This window comes from Vulpes vulpes, chromosome 1, assembly GCF_048418805.1.
Source record: "Vulpes vulpes isolate BD-2025 chromosome 1, VulVul3, whole genome shotgun sequence".
Classification (NCBI taxonomy): Eukaryota; Metazoa; Chordata; class Mammalia; order Carnivora; family Canidae; genus Vulpes; species Vulpes vulpes.
In genome coordinates this window covers 175,537,702-175,550,492 of record NC_132780.1, presented here as the reverse complement: position 1 = coordinate 175,550,492, position 12,791 = coordinate 175,537,702, and the positions used below count along the sequence as shown (strand labels likewise).

Here is a 12,791-nt window from a genome sequence, read left to right as displayed (position 1 = left end):
GGTCCAAAAGTAGCTGAAATGGAGTACCTAAATATATGAGCCACCTATGACTCTAAAAATTCTTTGTCTTGAATGTTGACTGCAGGCTTCATAATATCTTTTCATAAATAACAGGTTTTGTGCCAGGAAGAAAATGAACATTGCCTTTGCAAATAGCAAAACAAAACAAAACTCTCACAACAGTTGCAAATGAACAATTCACCTTAAAACATTAAAAAATACCCTGCAAATTTCACAGCATTGGGTTCTTTTATTATATAGAACTTAATAATTAACAAAAACTTCCGTTCTCTTGGCACTTTGATACGAGGACTTAATTGAGAAGCTCCCACTGTGGAAAAAGAATTAGGTAAGGGCTGCAGCCTCAGGGCCTGGCTGCAACTGCTACCTTTTTTTCCTCATCAGCACTTTCCAGAACAAGAAGCTGATACTATGCACTCACAAAGTCTTTCCTTTGAAGATTTCAGGGCCCTTTAAGAAGCTCCGTTGGTGCTATCCAGCACTATTAGTCCCATTTAGATGTTCTTCTCCTCATGTAACTGTGTCCCTCACTATCAATAGCTTCGTACAGGTCCTTTTTATTCTCTTGTGTTGCATGTAGATAACCAATATATGCCACGCAAAGTGAAAGAGTTATCAATCCGAAAGCCATTACAGGTTTGTTCTGCCAAAGACAAAAAAAAAAAAAAAGATAAATCATCATTAAGACTAATAATTTGAGGAGACCCAAATATTTGTGGCACTTCCCCCTTGACACACCAAGACTTTATCACCACATTAGCATTCCTGTGGTGATATTTTCCATTATAACAATTTACCTAGTTCCTTATTCAATTACTTCAGCTCCTGATCATTCAAAGATTATAGAAGACTCTTGCTTCTCCTCTCTAGTCTTTCTCCTGTCTCCAACCTGGTTCTCAGGCCTCCACCTTCAGGAACATGGTGGTTGGAAGAGAGGCGAAGGGGAATGAGGCACGGAAATGGATCTGGTTTTCATTGTTATCTGGGTGACATGGAAAAGCTGCTTAACTTGCCTGAACCCAGCTTCCCCACAGGCAAAACTTCAATTAGTTAATCTTATTAGGAATAAAGTATACATGCTATTCTTCTTGCCTGAGTTCATGGATAACTTGCAAAAAGCCTTTCATTTTCATGTCATATATTAAGTGTAACAAAAATAACAATCTATACACTCTTCTCTGGGAACCTACTCTATAAGCTCAATAAATTTAGTGATTGGGCAGATACAATGCTGTTATAACCTTGATTAACTGCTGAAAACTCTAAGACCCTAAGAGACAAAGCAATATAACTTTGAAACTGGAAAAAAAAAATAGGCAAGATGTTCACAACTCCACAGAAATGTTTTGTCCCGTCTGTGGTATAACTCATATCTTCTTTTTTGTGCATTCACACTCAACAAATTAGCCTTTCGTAGGTCAGTGTGAGTGCACAGTAATTGTAATCAATACAACTTTCAATTAGTATTTTCTGCTTCTGTCATATCTGCTGTATTGCTATTTCAAATCTTAATCATCAAAAGAATAAAGGTCAAAATTTTTCACTTGGATGGACACACAAGAAAGGCCACAAGCTCAAAGCAGTTTGAATCTACAAATCTTGAAATGCACTTGGCAATTAAAACAACAAATCTGTTCAAAGGTTGTAAAACATTCTACCTTGACTTAATGATTTGATTGTTAAACTGACCTATTTAACTTTAAAACAGTTTACACTGGCAACTATGTTAATACTCTAACCAAATTCAATTCATTTAAATATATTGTATAATAACTTGATTTCATACATTCATTTAAAACAAATTTATCTTTATTTAAAAATAAAACTGGTCAAATATAGTCAATAATTTGCAACAAGAATATAAATGATTAGCTAACTCCTTTACAGTGTACAAGTGTATGTTTTGTAACTTTTCATAATATTTGTAATATCCCTTAAGTAAAAATATAATAAAGGCTGGAATTGTAGTCTCTAAGAATGACCAGATTTTTATTTTGTTTTGTTTCAAGGGAAGATCTTATTTACTTAATAGTACCTGATCAAATAACAAAAATTTCCTTCAAATTAGTACAACCATTAAAATAAAAGTTTAAATAGGAATTTGAGAAGTGATCTATTAAAGTGCGACTATATTGTGTTAAGGCTCTCAATACCCTCAAAATAATTAGTTTTACATGTATATTCAGAAAAATAGCATTTAAAAAATAGCATTTAAAATTTTCCTTCCACCTGCTTTTATTGAGAGGTCATTAGTCAACATGAAATTTTCATGATACAATCAAATGTTACAGGAAAATAAAAACTTCCTATTTCTGATAGCCTAACTAAACTGAACATAACATCTTATCCTAAATATATTTCTTACAGGCTTAATGAAGAGCTCTGGATTCACAGCTCGAAATAAGGTTGTTGTGCGGACTCCTCTAAGCCCTGGATTTTGAAAGTCTTTCTCTTTGGGTGGTTCCTTTTTAAAGCCGGGAGACTCAGGTGCTGAAGACATCTTCTTGACTAACGATGATTTATTACCTAAAAATAAAAAAAATAATAAAAAAATACTTTTTTCATGACCATGTTTTTTGATAATGTTCTTTAAAAAATCATTCCGTACTCATTCATTTTTTTGAATTCTAGTCCAGATAGATACCAAAAGTGATTACCAATTGTTTTATTACTTTGTATATCATGTATTTGTAAATGGTGCTTTAAATGTTGTTTGGTGAAACATATTTTCTCATCTCTCAGAACAAACCAGTGAGGTGGGCGAAAGTTGTTTTCCTACTTTCACAGAAGCCTGGAGAATTATTCCTTGGTCTGAGTCACATCGTATCTTGTTATATGAAAGAGGTATTAAGGGTGGGGGGGGGGGGCAGTGGTTAATCCATATCCTTATTTCCTCCCATTTTCACTCTTCCTCACCTTCCAACAGCTGAAAGGACGCTAGCATCCCTCAATTTCTCCCACAGCTTCCCTCTGGCCTGTGCTTCTCAACAATCTGCTGGCCTACCCAAGCATGAGCACCAAGCAGTAAGGCTAAGTAGTTATTTTCACTCCTCATTGTCCTGTCAGTGACTTTCTGGGAAGGATTGTTCTGCTATCTCCTCAATCTGAATATCCTTCTTTCTCTAAATTACTCTAACTCTATCCTATTAAATCCAAATGTGTCTTTTAGCTTCTGGTTCTCCCAGCTAAAAAGTCAACATTTTGTGAATATTCTTCTCTTCTAGGTACTAATAGGCAAAAGCTTATTCTTATCATTCCTGCCACCTAATGTTGGGGAGGAAGGGAAGGGTTGGAAGGGAAGAAGTAGGTAAAGAAATCTTTTAAAGGCTGAAATTAATGACAATATAATAAACTTCTCTGGGGAAATGCTGCAACCCTACCATATAGTACGTTATGACACAAGAGTCCAACATTCATATTTAAACACTCATTGTGGCTTTGTTCATACAGAGTCTTTAAGTCTTTCATTTTACAGATTTTATAAAAGCAATATTGTTGCAATTTAATTAAGTATGGAGAAAATTAGGAGTTCAGGTTTTTTTAAACTATTTTTTTAAGATTATATTTATTTATTTGTGAGAGAGAGAGAGAGAGAGAGAGCGTGCGCGTGCGCACGCATGAGTGGGAGGGGCAGAGGGAGAGAGAGAGGCAGACTGCCCACTGAGCAGGGAGCCTGATGGAGGGCTTGATCCCAAGATCCTGATATCATGACCTGAGCCGAACAAAGGCAGACACTTAACTGAATGAGCCACCCAGGTACCCCAGGAGTTGTTTTTTCAAAACTATTTTTGTTGAAGTAGTTACTTCATCTATACCACTTAGATAAATACTTCATCAGAAACACCTACCTGAAGGGAAATTTTTTTTTTTTTTGAAGGGATAGATTCTTAATGCTTCTTATATATACTTGCCGGGGCTTCTGAAATGTTCACTGTCCCCTGTTCCATCATCCACTGAATATTATGGTTGTCACTGTCATCATCATCATCATCATCATCATCATCCACTTTGACATTAGTTAGCTCTTCTATACCAATTTTAGGATTTGCTAACTCTTGGAAAATAGTTCAACTTGTTATCTCTAGCTACAAAATCTTTAAAATCAAACTGGTTTGAGAGACCAGTAACAACTGAGTACCAGACTATTTCAAATACCATGCTTGGTTTGCAGTCTTCTTCCTGGTTAACCTCAGGGGATTCCACAGGAATCATGTCTGTTTTCTGCCAAAATTTCACTATGTGGATGGCTCTACAGACCACCGGATCTCAGCAATCATATCAATAGCTAGCTTCATTCTATTTTCTGTTTTCTCTTCTAAATTTAGAATTGTTTCAGCAGTGCGCTTTCACTGTGAAAATTATACCCCCATCTGATAGCTTTAGAATGGCTGTGCAGTTCAATGGGAAAAACTCAACACATGCATGATCCATGCATAGGGCTATGTTGTAGGCAGAGCAATTGTCTACCAGCTGAGGATATCATGTTTTGCTCCTTTCATTCTCTTGCCAACATTACCAGGCCATTCGTTAAATAAACCTCTCATTTTTCAGGTACAGGTACTGGTTTGGTAACTACAGGGGAGCAAACAAACATTTTTTTTTTTAAAGATTTATTTATTTATTTATTTATTTATTTATTTGGGACTTGATCCCGGGACTCCAGGATCGCGTCCTGGGCCAAAGGCAGGCGCTAAACCGCTGAGACACCCAGGGATCCCCCAAACAAACATATCTGAAGCACTGAGGGTAAACTGACTTGCCAATGACAAAGAGTCTCACCTTTCCTGTCCAAGATGCATTATAGCAGAATAGAGCAATGATCAATCTTTGTTTACTTCTTTTGCAAAGTCTACCTTGGCCATGAAGTACATGAGGTAGCAACTCATTAACTTAATTAGCATTTCAAACATCATTCAAGCTGTAACTAGTAATTGTTTTTTTTTTTTTTTAAATTTCTCCTGTATGCAAGTTACTAATTTTTTCCACTGGAACTAGGTTTTTTTTTTCACTACAGACAACTTCTAAAACAATTTCATAATGTGCCTGAAATTTGTGCAGCCATATACACTTGCTTGAAACTCATCTTGCCCAAGGCTGGCAAAAAAATCCACTGCTTTCTGCTGACCAAGAGGTCCACTTATGTGCCGTGCCCATGTCCTGCACTAACTTAAAAACATTTTTTTAAGTTTATTTAAGTAATCTCTACACCTAACATGGGGCTCAAACTCTGAGATCAAAAGTCACCTGCTCTTCTAATGGAGCCAGCCAAGCACTCTGACCTGCACTAATTTCTTGATACCACACAAACATAGCTATTATAGGGAACTGGCATTTGCTTCTGCCCAGAATCCCTTTAACTTCCTCTTCATTTATGACCTAATCCCTCAATAACGTCAACAATATAGGGGGAAGGATTTCTTTGCTGCTACTCCTTTCTCATGGCAACAATCTACTCTTATTGCTTTCATTTCCTTCTATTAAAACTGCTAGCATTTCATCTTTCCCTCTCAGCCATGAGAGCAGGGTACTTGGCATGTACTAATGCCTTTAGAATTTAAGTGACAAATGTGGGTTACCAGATGCCTAAGCCTAGTGCCAGTGATGTTTCTACTTAACACGATTGACTGTAACAGGGAGAAAGAAAATTCAGAAAGAAGCAATCACTAAAGTGGATGCAATAGTATAGTCTGTAAATCGGCTATGCCCATAATAAAAATGTGAGGCAGGAAATAGTTAATACAATAGTCATACTGTGAGGACTGAATCACAGCCTCAGAGTATACTGCTAATTGAAACTAAGGCATTAGATAAAAAATAGTAGGAAGGCCTGAAAAAGCAAATACACAAAGGTAGGTCATCTAACCATAAACTGCCAAAGCAGCATTTTTCTTCAATTAATGAGAAACTGCTGCATATAATTAAAACAAAGATATCCAGTAGAATATGGTTTAAAGTTATTTACTGGGAAGAAAAACAAGATAATGGGGAAGGTGGGTACAGAGGGCACATACTGTAGAGCACAGAAGGGTTTTCAGACCACAGTTAATCACATACATTCTGCATTTATAAAAATGTGCCAAGAATTGAGTATGGTTAACTCAGTCCTTACCTCAAGTCCAAAAACAAGAGAGATTTCACCATTTCAAAATCAAAGGGATGCAAAAAAATTTTAAATTAACTCAAAGGGATTCAGTGATGTTAAATGTTGAAATTCAACCTATATGAAATGTCTACAAAAACTATGGACTAAGTATTCTAACATGAATTGTAATGACTTAATTTGTTTTTAAGTAGACTCTACACCCAGTGGGAAGTGCAACACAAGAAGCCCAACCCCCAATGTGGGGAGCCCAACGTGGGGCTTGAACTCATGACCCCGATATCAAGACCAGAGATTAAAAGTTGAACATTTAATAGACTGAGCCACTCAGGCACCCCTATAAGGACTTAATTTTATTTGCAAGATTCCTTGGTCTCCTCTTTTCCTTAGTAGAACCTATGTTTTCTTTGTAATGAAGTAAATAACTAAGGCAGTATTTATTATACTGCAATCTCTAGACATCCATATTCACTTAATAATGCACTATTTATGTTAAACTTTTTACCAGAAATGACAAATACTTGAACTGGAAGCCACCAGAAATGTTTATTAAAGGGACATTTACAAATTAAGGGATTACCTACCACACTATATTTAAAAAATTTCATATGCTACAGGGGCACCTGGGTGGCTCAGTGGCTGAGTGTCTGCCTTTGGCTTGGGTCATGATCCTGGGGTCCTGGGATTGAGTCCTGCATTGGGATCCTTGCTGGGAGCCTGCTTCTTCCTCTGCCTAGGTCTCTGCCTCTCTCTGTATCTCTCGTGAATAAATAAATAAAAATCTTTAAAAGAGAAACAAGATTTCATATGCCACAATTTCCATTGCTTGTGATACTTTCAACAAAGTGTATAAGTAACATTTTCCATTATATATCAGTCTTTCATAAGATGTGGTATGAGACAGTTCAATTTTATTGCTTTTTTAAATATTTTATTTGAGAGAGTCGGAGAAGGAGCAGAGGGAGAGGGACAAGCAGATTCCACACACTGAGTAAGGAGCCCAAATCGGAGTTTAGTCTCATGACCCTGAGATCATGACCGGAGCCCAAATCAAGAGTTGGATGCTCAACCGACTGAGGCACCCAAGTTCCCCATTGCTGCTTTTTTTATGAGCCACAGTCACTGAAGATGTTATAATAGTTCTCCCCAAAATTACATGAATTTGTTTATACAATCTATTGAACAAAGAATCTTAACATATACTTTGAATAAAAAATGTAGATTACTGAGTCTAAAAAGGGCTTTAGTAGCCAAAAATGTTATATATAAGACACAAAATAATACAGTATCTTGTCATGTAGAAAGTTCTTTTGAATCTCTTCACATGCCTGGCCCACAGAGCTATAGATATATGGCTGGAGCAGAAATTAAAAATGTTGGTTGGATAAGTATATAGAGAGAGTGCAAAACCTTGAGCATTTTGTTCACAGTCAAAATTTGAGGGGAAAACAAATACCTACATCAAAAGTAAACTTTTGGGCAGACCCAGTGGCTCAGCGGTTTAGCACTGCCTTCAACCCAGGGCATGATCCTGGAGACCCAGGATCGAGTCCCATGTCAGGCTCCCTGCATGGAGCCTGTGTCTCCCTCTGCCTGTGTCTCTGACTCTCTCTCTCTCTGTATCTCTCATTAATAAATAAATAAATACATAAATACATAAATAAATAAATAAATCTTTAAAAAAAAGAAACTTTACGATACTTATTTTTTTTAAAAAAAGTAAACTTTTAATCTAGAAGTGAAAGCTGACTAGCTATTTTCAAATGCAGAGCTAATGTAAATTCCATTTATAAAAGCTGCTGAACTAATCATAAATTCAAAGCACACCAGTAATCTGACATCACCACTCAAATGAACTGTACCTAAGACAAAAACATCTATTTAATATCTAGCACACTTCCTCCAGAACTTGTCCTCCCATCACTTTGTCCAATTTTCTCCCTTACTCTTGTTTCCCACTGCAAGCACTTACTTATATTTGCATATGATATTGACCAATCTCTACTTCAACTCACTTTTTTTTTTTTTTCTTCAACTCACTTTTAAAGACAGATTTATTTTTAAGCTAGGGAGAAACTTCTCATTTATTGTGTTAAAAAGGAAATCACACAAAACAAACACACACAGCGTCTGGCAGGGATGATGGAAACTTGGCATTGCTCTGCTCCTAGCTAAGACTAAGTGATTAGTCTGTGTGTGGGCCCACTTGCAAAATACTCAATAAATCAGGTATCCAAGAGGCCACCCCTGGCTGATGCAATCTATCCTGGAGCCCTTCTTGTATTTCTTTTCCATTTTTCCATCATTCGTTTCTTGTTCCTTTATTGACAAATGATATGAAACTGTCGTTTATATATTTTTTAAGGGTAAGATTTTTCATACCTACCTGTAAATAAAAATTATCTAAATTAAGCTCTATTTACTTCCTATGTCTCTCCCTGGTAAAAAGTTCACCTTTTTCTTCTGTCCATCCTCTTGTGAAGGAAATATGTGATGGGAAAAGGAAGCTGCAGTGATAAAGGATGCCTCCTTACACAGCTCCATGAGGGTCATTCACACCTCAAAGTGTGAGAATAGCGCCCTCCTGGAATTAATAATACACAATGTGTGAGGCTGTACGAGATAGTCTTAGACAGTCAGAACTGGTCATTTTTTGATAATTTTCCTTCCTTCACTAAAATTCTCGGTCAGGGGGATGATCCAGAAAGTATTTGGCAACGGGTATTAAACAACTCATTGACATAAAATTGGCATGACTATCTATATCATGTTGTACATGGAAATCAGACCAAGACAAAAAGACTATGAGTTACTTTGGGGAAAAATTTAATCTTCAGATATTCATTTTTGAAATCAGTATCTCAATAGAAGATGTCAAAACAAAATTACTAGAATTATAGAATGTTAGAGAGAAGGAAACTTAGCAATAATCAAAGCCTTTAAGACTTAAGGAATTATAAAATGGACAAACTATTTTAGTGAGATATAAAATATACTTGTTATTTTAGTTTCACTTACCACAGTATCTTGATATTTAAGAAAATAATTTGAAGTCTGGGACAGAACACCTGTAAAATAATTTAAATTAGAATAAGCAAGTTTGGGATAGAATCAGGGTTTTATGCCTTGAGGGAATTCAGCATAGCCTCAAATTCCAACTTTGCTACTCATAAGCTGGAGCTCTTGGAATAAGTGACAACCTCTGTGGGCCTCAGTCTCCACCCAAAGGGGTAATGTTACCTACTGCATGGAACAGCTGTGTGGATTGAGATCACACTTTTAAAAGGATTTAACAGAAAAAAAAAAAGATATAACAGATGTTCAATGTTAACAGCTATTGTCATACCATCTAGTCAAATTCTTTTCTTTTTTGTTAAGATTTTATTTATTTATTCATGAGACAGAGAAGAGAGAGAGAGGCAGAGACACAGGCAGAGGGAGGAGCAGGCTCCATGCAGGGAGCCCGACATGGGACTTGATCCCGGGTCTCCAGGATCACGCCCGGGGCCGAAGGCGGCCCTAAACCGCTGGGCCACCCGGGTTGCCCCAATTCCCTTTTTTAAACAGAGAAACCTAGACCCAAAGAGATTGTCTTTGCCAATGGGAGTGAAATAATCCAGGCCTCTCCATTTCCAGCTCACCCTTAATCCACTACTTACCCCCACAGTACTCCAAAATCGGTAAGATGCTGCACCTACACGTTATCACCAGACTTAGAAAACCTAAAATTGTAAACACTTGAATTTTCTAAATGGATTCTGTAGTTCTTGTTTTTGATGTAAAACAAAAAAACAAAACAAAACAAAACAAAAAAACAAAAAACACCTAGTTTTAAAAGTGTCTTTCCATTTCTTGAACTTACTGTACCTGAGTAAGGGAGAAAGATGTTGGGGGCAGCCCCAGGGCCCCAGCGGTTTAGTGCTGCCGCCTTCGGCCCAGGGTGTGATCCTGGGATCGAGTCCCACATCGGGCTCCCTGCATGGAGCCTGCTTCTCCCTCTGCCTGTGTCTCTGGCTCTCTCTGTGTCAAACAAACAAACAAACAAACAAATAAATAAATAAATAAATAAATAGATAGATAGATAGATAAATAAATAAATAAATAGATAAATAGATAGATAGATAAATAAATAAATAAATAAATAGATAAATAGATAGATAGATAGATAGATAGATAGATAAATAGATAAATAGATAAATAGATAAATAAGTAAATAAGTAAATAAGTAAGTAAATAAATAAATAAATAAATAAATAAATAATCTTAAAAGGGGGGGGGGGCAGAAAGATGTTCACAGCGGCTGCGACAGACAATCCGAGGGCCGTAAAGTACCACTTAGGTCTGCTCCCCTCTCCGTGTGCAGCGGCTGTTACTCAAAGACAGACGCACGTGAAGCCTCCAGAAAAGGAAACTGCATTCAACCAAGTTCCAGACGCTGTGCTGCCAGGAGAGCACGTGACACCGTTTCCCCCTAAATAAGAGTTTGGTGAGCTGGGACAGCACGATAGTGTCCAGGATGTGGGGATGTGCGAGGGGGTCCATGACCAGGCCGGGATCCTGGCACGGGAGGGGGCTCCCCCGGACGGCTTGGGGCCCCCACGAGCGGCGAGGCCCCGACGCACCGGGGAGTCAGGCCTGCAGGGCCACCGGCCCTCCAAGGTCAGGGAGCAGAGAGCGTGGTGGGGCGGCCGCGCCGAGCCCCGCCGTCACCTGCCAGCAGCCGCCGCTCACCTGCCGCGAGGTCACCTCCGCCGCCGCCTCCCAGCTCCGCCTCGTCTCCGCCTGCGGGACAGAGCGGCCCGGCGCGCAGCCGGCTCGGCGCCACAGCGGCCCCTGCAGCTGGGAGGCTGCGACGCAGGGGCGCGCGGGGCGCGGGACCCAGGACTGGGGCTCGGTGCGTCCCAGGGGGGCGCGCCCACGGACTCCCCTGCAGGAACCTGCAGGCGGCATGTTTAGTTTCTTCCTTTCTTACCTTTAGTTTATCAGCCTCCCAAGGTTCTAATTTTGTGTGCCTGTGTTTTGTATGAATAAAAGGAGACATCACCTAGGAATCTATATATATTTATTTGCTGGAAACAAAGTATTCTGAGGTGGGAAAGAAGGCTGGGATTTGGTGTCCTCCTGCCCCGATTTTAAACGCACAGTCAGATGTGCAGTTATGCTCTGTCTATTAGTAATAGTTATTAGTAATAACTAATAATTCTATTAGTGCCTTGACATTGCAAGGTGCAAGGTGTGTGGAGCTGTGGTGTGATAAGAATAGGTAGGGTTGCTGACCTGTACATACTTCCCTGATGTTAAATTTGTTGGGGGGCCCGTCGCAACCATGGCTGAAGAACAACCTCAGGTTGAACTGTTCGTGAAGGCTGGCAGTCATGGGGCCAAGATTGGGAACTGCCCCTTCTCCCAGAGACTGTTCATGGTACTCTGGCTCAAAGGAGTCACCTAACCACTGTTGACACCAAGAGGCGGACCAAGAAAGTACAGAAGCTGTGCCCAGGAGGGCAGCTCCCATTCCTTCTGTAGGGCACAGACACCAACAAGATTGAGGAGTTTCTGGAGGCAGTGCTGTGCCCTCCCAGGCACCCCAAGCTGGCAGCTCTGAACCCTGAATCCAACACGGCTGGGCTAGACATATTTGCCAAATGTTCTGCTTACATCAAGAATTCAAACCCGGCACTCAATGATAATCTGGAGAAGGGGCTCCTGAAAGCCCTGAAAGTTTTAGACAATTACCTGACATTCCCCCTCCCAGAAGAAGTGGATGAGACCAGTGCTGAGGATGAGGGCATCTCACAGAGGAAGTTTCTGGATGGCAATGAGCTCACTCTGGCTGACTGCAACCTCTTGCCAAAGCTCCACATAGTACAGGTGGTGTGTAAGAAATACAGGGATTCTCCATCCCAGAGGTGTTCCGCGGAGTGCATCGGTACCTGCGTAATGCCTTTGCTCGGGAAGAGTTTGCCTCCACCTGTCCACATGATGAGGAGATCGAGCTGGCTTATGAGCAAGTGGCCAAGGCCCTCAAATAAGTCCCTCCTGAGGCTCCCTCTCTCCTCTCCATTTTGTCCACAAAGACACCAGCTGGATTTCACGTGGCTACCCAAAGGACACACTTCAAAATGGCCAGTGGGCAGAGAATCCTGAAGCGCTTGTACAGGGCTGGCTGGGGGGCTGGAGGGGATGATGGGGAATCTAGGTAAGATTTTTATTGTGGGGTGGTGTGGGTAGGACAGTGTATTTCAGTAGTAAAATACAGATTGGGAAAATAAATAAATAAAACATAAATTTGTTGGGGGCAGCCCAGGTTGCCCTGCTGTTGGCTCAGCGGTTTAGCGCCGCCTTCAGCCCAGGGCCTGATCCTGGAGACCCGGGATCGAGTCCCACGTCGGGCTCCCTGCACGGAGCCTGTCTCTCTCTCTCTCTCTCTCTAATAAATAAATAAAATATTAAAGTAATACTTTCTTGATGTTTAAGTTTGTTGGTATACCAGTTGCATGAGTGGGTGCCTGGGTGGTACCATTGGTTAAAGTTCTGACTCTTGATCTCAGCCCAGATCTTGATCTCAGGGTCATAGTTCAAGCCCCATATTGGGCTCTGTGCTGGGCCTGGAAGCTATTTTTAAAAATGATAGTAATTTTAAAAATACAACAATTTTAAAATTAATAAA

At 39.7% G+C, this 12,791-nt stretch overlaps 1 protein-coding gene and 1 pseudogene across 5 annotated transcripts; one reads left to right on the top strand and one right to left on the bottom strand.

The window, feature by feature from the left end:
* Positions 1-230: 230 nt before the first annotated feature.
* On the bottom strand, positions 231-10,918 carry SMIM8 (small integral membrane protein 8). Of its 5 annotated transcripts, XM_025983848.2 has the most exons (5): positions 10,454-10,845; positions 9,989-10,141; positions 9,140-9,189; positions 2,387-2,547; positions 231-664 (listed from the first exon to the last, which is right to left on the bottom strand). In XM_025983848.2, the coding sequence occupies exons 4-5, from the start codon at positions 2,519-2,521 to the stop codon at positions 506-508; spliced, it is 294 nt and encodes a 97-aa protein (XP_025839633.1). In that variant the 5' UTR covers positions 2,522-2,547; positions 9,140-9,189; positions 9,989-10,141; positions 10,454-10,845; the 3' UTR covers positions 231-505. The 5 variants fall into 5 exon arrangements, with proteins under 5 accessions (XP_025839633.1, XP_072592961.1, XP_072592972.1 ...); XM_072736860.1 differs by lacking the exons at positions 9,140-9,189; positions 10,454-10,845 and adding an exon at positions 10,853-10,918; XM_072736871.1 differs by lacking the exons at positions 9,989-10,141; positions 10,454-10,845 and adding an exon at positions 10,853-10,913.
* Positions 10,919-11,085: 167 nt separating this feature from the next.
* Positions 11,086-12,379, top strand: LOC112908393 (chloride intracellular channel protein 1 pseudogene; annotated as a pseudogene).
* Positions 12,380-12,791: the final 412 nt, after the last annotated feature.